Consider the following 10,250-nt stretch of genomic DNA (forward strand, 5'->3'; position numbering starts at 1 on the left):
TTTATTACATCCATTTCTTTTTACTTATTTTCATGTGGCTACTAGAAAACTTAAAATTATATTTGTGACAGTCATTATGCTTTTATTGGAACCTGCAGGCCTAGACTATCTTATCAGGATTTGTAATTAGTCTCCTGTGATGATTAAGTGGCTTTTGGCCTATAATCCTCTCACTGTAGCCTTATCCCACTTGCTTGTATTTTTCACTTGGTGTACTCTTAGTGAGGATGGAGAGCAATAGATTATTGTTCCATATAACTCCTGAATCTTGGAGTTCATTATTTACTTTCTCTCAAACTTTTGTAAGCTTGGATAGAAAAGACTCAGTTAAATAGGGCTGGGGATTCCCTTGAGGAATTGTTACAAGTTCCATGCCTCAAACAAATACATAACAAAACAAGCTTGAGACAAGGAATCATATGTTAGTTGTAGTATCAGGAGATCTTTAGTGAACTCTCAATGCTGGCAATTGACCTGGTGGCGTGTGATGACACTGGCTGAGCTGGCACTGAGTCTACCTCCTCCAGAGAGAAGTGTTTGTTTGGCCAGGCTCAGTGGCTCACACCTGTAATCCCAGCACTTTGGGAGGCTGAGGAGGGAAGATCGCTCAAGCCCAAGAGTTCAAGACCAGCCTGGGTAACATAGTGAGACCTCGTCTCTATTTATTTATAAAAAAAAAAAGAGAGAGAGACATAGAAACTTGGAGGTGACAGTTCTCTATGCGCTTCTTGTCTTGCCCTTGTCCTGATGTTATTGGTTTCTATTTCTACAGACTAACTCCCAAGATAGGCTTTCCCTGGAGTGAAATCAGGAACATCTCTTTCAATGATAAGAAATTTGTCATCAAGCCCATTGACAAAAAAGCCCCGGTGAGTGATTCCTCCCTCTGACCAAGACAGGTACTTGACAAGGCCTGCATAATGAGCAATCATGCTATTCTATTTTTCTCTTCCTTTTCTGATGTGTTTGTGTGTGTGTGTGTGTGCGTGCGCGCGTGCATGTGCATGAACAGGAAGCACAAATAGAGATTGGGAATGGAGGGGGATGTTGATGCCAAGAAATGGCCGGCAGACATCTTGTACCTGGTTCTACTCTGCTACCTGTTTCCCTCACTGTGGATGTGGGAGAGCCACAGGCAGTGTTAATTACTGCTTCTTAGCCATTGCCTCTGCCGCCCTGAGGTTCTGGGGTGGAAACCGAATGCATCTCATATTTCCAAGCCCCTGGGTCCCAGAAAGTGGACACTGTTCACATATTTGATTCCTTCCTTCCTTCCTCTCTCTCTCTTTCTTTCTTTCTTTCTTTTTTTGACAGAGTCTCGCTCTGTCACCCAGGCTGGAGTGCAGTGGCGCAATCTTGGCTCACTACAACCTCAGCCTCCCGAGTAGCTGGGATTACAGGCGCATGCCACCATTCCCGGCTAATTTTTGTAGTTTTAGTAGAGACAGGGCTTCACCATGTTGCCCAGGCTGGTCTTGAACTCCTGACCTCAGGTGATTTGCCTGCCTTGGCCTCCCAAAGTGCTGGGATTACAGGTGTGAGCCGCCATGCCCAGCCCTTGATTTCTTTTTTTTTTTTTATTGTGGAGAAAGGACTGTGGCCAGAGAAGTCCAAATCTGAAGATGATCCTACAAACTTCTTGGTAGAACTTTACTGCTGCCCTCTCAGACTTTTCTCCAGAGCAATCCAAGACCAAAAAAGTGCTTTAAGTTCGTTCATTTTTCTAACACACTCGCCATACTTCTTACCCACTCAGTAGCCTGCAGCTCACAAGACCAGACAGCTGGTGATTGTGGGTAGGGTGGGAAACTGAGCTGAGTGTCTCCTTTTCTGGGATACTGCATGTCCAACAAGGCCCAGTGACAATGCTGAGCCTGACTCTTTTCATGAAGGCTCAATCATTCTTCTCCAGCCCTGAGGTGTCTGAACTTCCCCTGCTAGGGGCTTTACACATGTTGTCTCCTTAAACCCTCAGCAACATGGTCAGGTAGGTATTAAGTAGCATACTAATTTTATGGCTGACAAAACTGAGGTTAGAGAGATGGAGTGATTTGCCCAAGATCACGCAGCTAAAAATGGTAGAGCTGGGATTTATACCTAGGTGATTTGACTTTGAGAACCTGTGCTCCCTCCACTGCACCCCAAGCTATATGAGACAGTAGCAGTGTGTGGTCAGTGGCAGAGGAGATGGTGGTTAGCCCATCAGCTGGTGACTTTGGTCCAGTGGTATTTGTAGTAACAAACTCAAACTCACTGGATTTTCTTGTGTGTTTTCTTTTATTGCTGCTGTGCTCAACTGTTATCAGAAAAAGTTAAGTAACAAAGCCAGCTGAGATCAAGGGCTCATTTTAAAAACAAAAACCAGGACAAGCAGTGATCAGGAGATTTATGTATTTGTGTATGTATTTACAGCCTGCCTTGTTCCAAAAAGGATTTAAGGGGCTGGGTCTAGGATTTGCTTTTAGGAGATTGTAGAAACAGTCCAGCCACCCATATTGCACCCACCAGGGTATTATTCAGGGGTCATTTGGCTTCCAAAAGAGGTCACCTGAGACCTAGCATGTTCCCTAATTAGCAGAGAAAGTTTGAATCCTCAACTTGATTAAGAGTAATTTAGGATGCTTTCATAAGCAAAGATTGAAAGAAACTGTGGTTTCGTAAGCAAAGATTGAAGGAAATTGTGGGAAGAACACGGGTTTCAGAGTCAAGAAACCTGGGTTTCTAGTCTTGGGTCTGTCTACTGTCTAACTCTGGGCAAGTCACTTTACCACTCTGATAATTAGTCTTCCCATCTGTAGTGCAGGAGGTCAGATTAAATATTCTTTCCAGTGCTTTTGGATGTAGCTTTTCAGAAGGCAGAAGATTACCTTTACCTGTCCCTCCAAATTCTTTCTGATTGCTGATTTCCCACCAGGACTTCGTCTTCTATGCTCCCCGGCTGCGGATTAACAAGCGGATCTTGGCCTTGTGCATGGGGAACCATGAACTATACATGCGCCGTCGCAAGCCTGATACCATTGAAGTGCAGCAGATGAAGGCACAGGCCCGGGAGGAGAAGCACCAGAAGCAGATGGAGCGGTAGGTGCTGCACACTGATGTGGGGGTACAGGGCTGGGGCAAGGAAGCTTCTCAAAGGTGCCCTGCAGGCTAAGTCAGGACATGAGGCCAACCTAGGACTTCATAGATGAGAGGTTAGACACCAGTATTCACATTTATTCAGAAAAAATTTACCAAGTTTGAGGGGCAGTTTTTACAGAGCTGGATCTAGCAGGAAACTGCCCTGTAGGACCTCACAGTCTACTCAGTCTAGTAGCAGAGAGAGGGAAAACAATATATACATAACTCAAGGTACAAAGGCCATGTCATTCATTCACTTAATAAATATTTATTGAGCAATGAATAAGAAAAGACCAAAAATCTCTGCTTTTGTGAAGCTAGCATTCTAGTGGGGAGGAGACGAACATAATAAATAAGCAAATTATGTGGTACATAAGATGGTTAAGAAGTGCTATGGAGACAAACATAGAAGAGGGATGGGGAGAAGGGTAAGCCAAGTATTCTGAGGGCTCAGATGGAGAATACCTAGCCAAGGGAGATAAGAAGGTTCTTGGAAGAGGTGCTAGGGCAACAAAAAGCAAAAGCAAATACTTATTCCAGATTTGTAACAAACTCTGGGAAAAAGAGGCCTAGAACTGGGCTTTAGGGCAGGCAGCATTAGACCTGAGGACTGATGCACTAGCTATAGAGATTACTAGACTTGAAGCACTTCATCCCAGCACAGAGCCAAAACTTGTCTTCCTACAAGGTAGATAGGGCAGGTCTTATTGGACCATTTTCAAGATAGGGGAACAAGAGGAAAGCAGTGACATAGCTAAGGTCACCCAGTGGGTTGGTGGGAGAGCTAGGATTCCTGACTCAGGGGTACATTGACAGGGCCCCATGTAGACTGGCCTATGTGGGGCTGTGATATGAGGACAAGGGTATAGAGGTAAGGGAGCGTGGCCCAAACTAACAATTCCTGAGTGTGTTGGGAAGGTTGGGTTGAGAGACCCAGAGGCAGCAAGCCTTGGAATTCCCCAGGCTTTTTTTTTTTTTTTTTAGATGGAGTCTTGCTCTGTTGCCCACGCTGGAGTGCAGTGGTGCAATCTCAGCTCACTGCAACCTCTGCCTCCTGCGTTCAAGCAATTCTCCTGCCTCAGCCTCCCGAGTAGCTAGGACTACAGGCGCATGCCACTATGCCCAGCTAATTTTTTTTTTTTATTTTTAGTAGAGACGGGGTTTCACTGTGTTAGCCAGGATGGTCTCGATCTCCTGACCTCGTGATCTGCCCGCCTCGGCCTCCCAAAGTGCTGGGATTACAGGTGTGAGCCACCACGCCTGGCCTCCCCAGGCTTTTATGGAGCTTTGCTATCCTGTTCTATCCATTTTATCTCCTTCCCTAGTGCTATGCTGGAAAATGAGAAGAAGAAGCGTGAAATGGCAGAAAAGGAGAAAGAGAAGATTGAACGGGAGAAGGAGGAGCTGATGGAGAGGCTGAAGCAGATCGAGGAACAGACTAAGAAGGCTCAGCAAGGTGAGGCTTCGAGTCACCTTGGAGATTGGATTTTTCCAGGCCTAACTCTGAGCTGGAGAACCTTCTGCCCGAGCTGTAGACTCAGACAATGTAGTTCAGGTGTGGCTACAGACTAGAAGAAGAATGGGCAAGAAGAGAGCTCAGAACTTTCTGCCAGCTTTGTCTTGGGGTGGATCATTTCCAGGAACGAAGCTATTGGGTCATCTTTATCTCTGTGCTCTTCACTGCCTTCTCCCCTCCTTTTCTGCTCAGAACTGGAAGAACAGACCCGCAGGGCTCTGGAACTTGAGCAGGAACGGAAGCGTGCCCAGAGCGAGGCTGAAAAGCTGGCCAAGGAGCGTCAAGAAGCTGAAGAGGCCAAGGAGGCCTTGCTGCAGGCCTCCCGGGACCAAAAAAAGACTCAGGAACAGCTGGTAAAGCTGTAGGGTGGGCTGGGATTGTGGGAACTGAGCTTTCTTCCTTGTCTGCCGACTTACTTATAGCTACTTTTGCTTACATGCTGACTTTTTAGAGCAGGCTACCACTCCATGGGCCTCCAGCAAATAACTAGTTCAGAAGGAAGCTGAGAAGTCACTAGTGTGGCCCAGGAATTTTTGCAGTCTTCCCTAACCCTTAGTTTCTGTTCACTTTCTTAACCCTTGGGTATCTGAGCTGATTGACTTGGCAAAGGAAAGGGAAGGAGAAAGGAACAAAAGGGACTCATATTTGAGTTCCTGCTGTATGTTGCTGTGTTGGAAATAGTTCCCTTTTCCTTACTTATTTCTTCTTCCCAGTAACCCTATGGGATTAACCTCATATGAGATAATATGCCCAGATAAGGAAATTAGAGCTCAGAGAAGAGATTCACCAAAGGTCACACAATTGTGGCTAAATAAGGATTAGAACCCATTTCTGCCTCTGTTTGAAAGCTTTGCTCCCTGAAATCACATGCAAAACTATGTGTCTATGCATTTTTGGGGCATTTGGCATCCATACTTTCATCACAGTTTCCAAGGGTTCTGTGACTCAGAAGTTAAGAATCTGTGGTCCAAACTCCTTGACATATACTGTTCCTTTGTACTGTTGGAGGTGGGAATAGAGGGAACCAAGACCTGTCTCTCATGAGGAAGCTGTCATGTGAGATTTACCCAAGGTGTGCATAAGTTTTTTTCCTTGTTCAGATCACCTTGTGACACTTTAGTGTCTTTCCTGTACTTGTCCTGGGAAGACTCTTAGTCGAATCCTGAGCATTCTAGGACATCAGGAAAGGATCTGCCACTTCAGGAAGTGACCCAATGATGGCCAAAGCTTTACTGAGGCCCCCAGCTGCATACTTGCCAAGAGGGGCAGGGGGAGAGATAATGAGGAAGGGACAGAGATGGCATATTGTTTGTCTTCAGGAGGCCTACAGTCTAGGTGGGGGAGCTCTGACTTAAAAGGTAGTGGTGGTCAGGGAAGATGGGACTGGAATGAAGTGGTCTGGTAAAAGAGTCTCTGAGGCAGCAAACAAGTGGAGCAGTAGGTCCCTTACTAGTACCCCAGGGGACTTGGGTTGAAGACACCTGGGTCCTGAGGACCAGAAGGCCCAGCTCTCACAGGCTTCCAATTTATCCGTAGGCCTTGGAAATGGCAGAGCTGACAGCTCGAATCTCCCAGCTGGAGATGGCCCGACAGAAGAAGGAGAGTGAGGCTGTGGAGTGGCAGCAGAAGGTAAGACACAGGGCCTAAAGCAAAGCATTGAGGGAATGGGTACCATATGCATAGGTAACAGCTCCTTAGATTCCTTCTGTTTTGGCTCCCTCCCTCTTTCGTACTTCCCACAGCAGGCAGCATGGGAGAAGGCACCCATGGTTTCCTCAAATACTTAACTGCAGTTCTCTAATACCTCTAGGAAGTTGGTACAATTGCTCTTGTTTTATGGCTGAAGAAACTAAGGATCAGGCAGATGAAGTGCCTTGTCCTGCCTGGTGCCTGCCTCTTGTCAGACCGTTCTAGGCATATACAGGATGCCACATTTTAACTGGTCTCACTGACAGTCTTTCTCTCCTTCTGTTGCTGGACAGGCCCAGATGGTACAGGAAGACTTGGAGAAGACCCGTGCTGAGCTGAAGACTGCCATGAGTACACCTCATGTGGCAGAGCCTGCTGAGAATGAGCAGGATGAGCAGGATGAGAATGGGGCAGAGGCTAGTGCTGACCTACGGGCTGATGCTATGGCCAAGGACCGCAGTGAGGAGGAACGTACCACTGAGGCAGAGAAGAATGAGCGTGTGCAGAAGCACCTGAAGGTATACAAGTAGGGCCAAGGGGCAAGGAAACTATATGCATTGATTTAGTAGCCCATGGCATTCCCTAGACCATCATGGGGGATAGATATAAGATCCTGTCCCAGTGTTGTATGGGAGCCCAAGCCTTTCTTAAGTGATAGCTTTAAGGATAGGCACCTCTCACTTATTAATCAGACCTTGGGCTATCTCTTCTCTTTTTGAGATTTTCTCTCTGCCCCACCTCCCACTCACTCCGTTCACCTCTTACATTAAGAAAATATCTAGCTGACAAAATTCCCACCTGAATCTTTGGTATGTTGTTCTACTCTTAAAGGATACCCATTATCAACTGGTCCCCTAAGTTTGTTTTATTTTTTTTTTTTAAATATTCTTGCCCCACTGCAGTTCTAACAGAGTTGGAAATGACTCTCAATATTTACATATAGAGAGAAAGGGTGAGGAAGAAAGAAGGAAACAGAAGAGAAGGGAAGTCTGGTCAAATAACAGGAGGTAAAATGAGAGAAAGCCATTGACCTCTGTGTTCCCGTGCACCCTCACAGGCCCTCACTTCGGAGCTGGCCAATGCCCGAGATGAGTCCAAGAAGACTGCCAATGACATGATCCATGCTGAGAACATGCGACTGGGCCGAGACAAATACAAGACCCTGCGCCAGATCCGGCAGGGCAACACCAAGCAGCGCATTGATGAATTTGAGTCCATGTAATGGGCACCCAGCCTCTAGGGACCCCTCCTCCCTTTTTCCTTGCCCCACACTCCTACACCTAACTCACCTAACTCATACTGTGCTGGAGCCACTAACTAGAGTAGCCCTGGAGTCATGCCAAGCATTTAATGTAGCCATGGGACCAAACCTAGCCCCTTAGCCCCCACCCACTTCCCTGGGCAAATGAATGGCTCACTATGGTGCCAATGGAACCTCCTTTCTCTTCTCTGTTCCATTTAATCTGTATTGCTAGAATATCCTACTTCTCCAGCCTAGAGGTACTTTCCACTTGATTTTGCAAATACCCTTACACTTACTGTTGTCTTATGGGAGTCAAGTGTGGAGTAGGTTGGAAGCTAGCTCCCCTCCCCTCCCTTACCACTGTCGTCTTCAGGGTCCTGAGATTTACAGAGTTGGAGGGTTACGTGGTCTAGGGAATGAGACAGGACCTTGGATATCTGCTTCAGGATGTCAACTGACCTAAAATTTGTCCTCCCATCCCGTTTAGAGTTATTTAGGCTTTGTAATGATTGGGGGATAAAAAGATGTTCAGTCATTTTTGTTTCTACCTCCCAGATCGTACCTGTAACAAACTCAGCCTCAATATGCCTTGTCATTGACTTTAGGGACTCAATTTCTCCCCAGGGTGGGTGGGGGAAATGGTGCCTTCAAGAGGCTTCACCAAATGTACTAGAAGGCCATTGGCCATTCTATTCTGGCAAGGCTGAGTAGAAGATCCTACCCCAATTCCTTATAGGAGTATAGGCCTGTCTAAAGTGAGCTCTATGGGCAGAGCTACCCCTTACTTATTATTACAGATCTGCGGTCACTTCGTGGGATCTGCCCCTCCCTGCTTCAATGCCCAAATCCTCTCCAGCTATAACAGTAGGGATGAGTACCCAAAAGCTCAGCCAACCCCATCAGGACTCTTGTGAAAAGAGAGGATATGTTCACACCTAGCGTCAGTATTTTCCCTGCCAGGGGTTTTAGGTCTCTTCCCCTCTCAGAGCTACTTGGGCCATAGCTCCTGCTCCACAGCCATCCCGGCCTTGGCATCTAGAGCTTGATGCCAGTAGGCTCAACTAGGAAGTGAGTGCAAGAAGCTGAGTATGGTGAGAGAAGCCTGTGCCCTGATCCAAGTTTACTCAACCCTCTCACGTGACCAAAATCCCCTTCTCATCACTCCCCTCCAAAGAGGTGACTGGGCCCTGCCTCTGTTTGACAAACCTCTGACCCAGGTCTTGAAACCAGCTGTTCTGTCCCTTGGAGCTGTAAACCAGAGAGCTGCTGGGGATTCTGGCCTAGTCCCTTCCACACCCCCACCCCTTGCTCTCAACCCAGGAGCATCCACCTCCTTCTCTGTCTCATGTGTGCTCTTCTTTCTACAGTATTATGTATTCTACTGATATCTAAATATTGATTTCTGCCTTCCCTGCTAATGCACCATTAGAAGATATTAGTCTTGGGGCAGGATCATTTTGGCCTCATCCCGTTACCACCCCCACACCTGGAAAGAATATACTATATTACAAAATGACATTTTGCCAAAATTATTAATATAAGAAGCTTTCAGTATTAGTGATGTCATCTGTCACTATAGGTCATACAATCCTTTCTTAAAGTACTTGTTATTTGTTTTTATTATTACTGTTTGTCTTCTCCCCAGGGTTCAGTCCTCAAGGGGCCCTCCTGTCCCACCATGTAGTGCCCCTAGCTTAGAGCCTCCCTCAATTCCCCCTGGCCACCACCCCCCACTCTGTGCCTGACCTTGAGGAGTCTTGTGTGCATTGCTGTGAATTATATTGACACTCACTTGGTGATATGTCCTATATTGGCTAAATTCAAACCTGGAATTGTGGAGCAATCTATTAATAGCTGCCTTAAAGTCAGTAACTTACCCTTAGGGAGGCTGGGGAAAAAGGTTAGATTTTGTATTCAGGGGTTTTTTGTGTACTTTTTGGGTTTTTTAAAAATTGTTTTTGGAGGGGTTTATGCTCAATCCATGTTCTATTTCAGTGCCAATAAAATTTAGGAAGACTTCACAGTGACTCGATCTTTCTTTGTAGCATGAGTGGGTAGCTGTAAGATATTTCACTGCAATTTGTATTTATATATTACCTTCTTATCTTTGGTCTCATTTCATCTATACCTCAATTCTATGGAGAGGGGTGATGTGACTATCCCCATTTTATACAGGAGAGAATGGGCTCAAAAAAGTATAATAACTTCCCAAGGTCACAGACTGTCTAACTTAATAGTCTGTACCCTTTCTGTAGTTCCAGGCCAACTTTTGTACTGTGGGTGTGGCTCCTGCATTGACCATGTGATGCTCCTGGACTTGCCTGGCATTGGGACCTAAGAGGTACTTATTTGTATCTCTTGATTTCTCCTGGGATGGTCAGGCCCTGTCCTGCCTCTTTGTCAGGAAGGCCTTCAGACTTTTCCTACCTCCTACTACCCTCACATATCGTAGTGCCAATAAAGGTCAGGGAAACTACCTTGGGCCCTGTTACAGAAGGCAGTGGGGAATAGAGTGTGAAGTGAGGATGGAGAGTGTGTGTATGTACAAAAGCTATTGGGTAGTACTTTATAGTTTATAGAACATGTGTAAAATATTTTTTAGCCTAGATATGGTTATCCTCATTTTGCAGATGAGGAAACTGAGGCCAGACAAACCTTCTAAACTGTCCTGGACCTGGCACTCTC

At 46.1% G+C, this 10,250-nt stretch overlaps 1 protein-coding gene across 1 annotated transcript in view; it reads left to right on the top strand.

The window, feature by feature from the left end:
• Positions 1–9,586, top strand: part of MSN (moesin) — a 74,510-nt gene extending 64,924 nt beyond the window's left edge. The window contains exons 7-13 of the mRNA XM_032757079.2: positions 773–869; positions 2,915–3,078; positions 4,443–4,573; positions 4,826–4,986; positions 6,170–6,262; positions 6,616–6,840; positions 7,380–9,586. Coding sequence (XP_032612970.1) covers positions 773–869; positions 2,915–3,078; positions 4,443–4,573; positions 4,826–4,986; positions 6,170–6,262; positions 6,616–6,840; positions 7,380–7,544 — 1,036 coding nt within the window. The 3' untranslated portion in view covers positions 7,545–9,586. The remainder of the gene's footprint in view (positions 1–772; positions 870–2,914; positions 3,079–4,442; positions 4,574–4,825; positions 4,987–6,169; positions 6,263–6,615; positions 6,841–7,379) is intronic.
• Positions 9,587–10,250: the final 664 nt, after the last annotated feature.

Source organism: Hylobates moloch, unplaced genomic scaffold, assembly GCF_009828535.3.
Source record: "Hylobates moloch isolate HMO894 unplaced genomic scaffold, HMol_V3 SCAFFOLD_7, whole genome shotgun sequence".
Lineage (NCBI taxonomy): Eukaryota > Metazoa > Chordata > Mammalia > Primates > Hylobatidae > Hylobates > Hylobates moloch.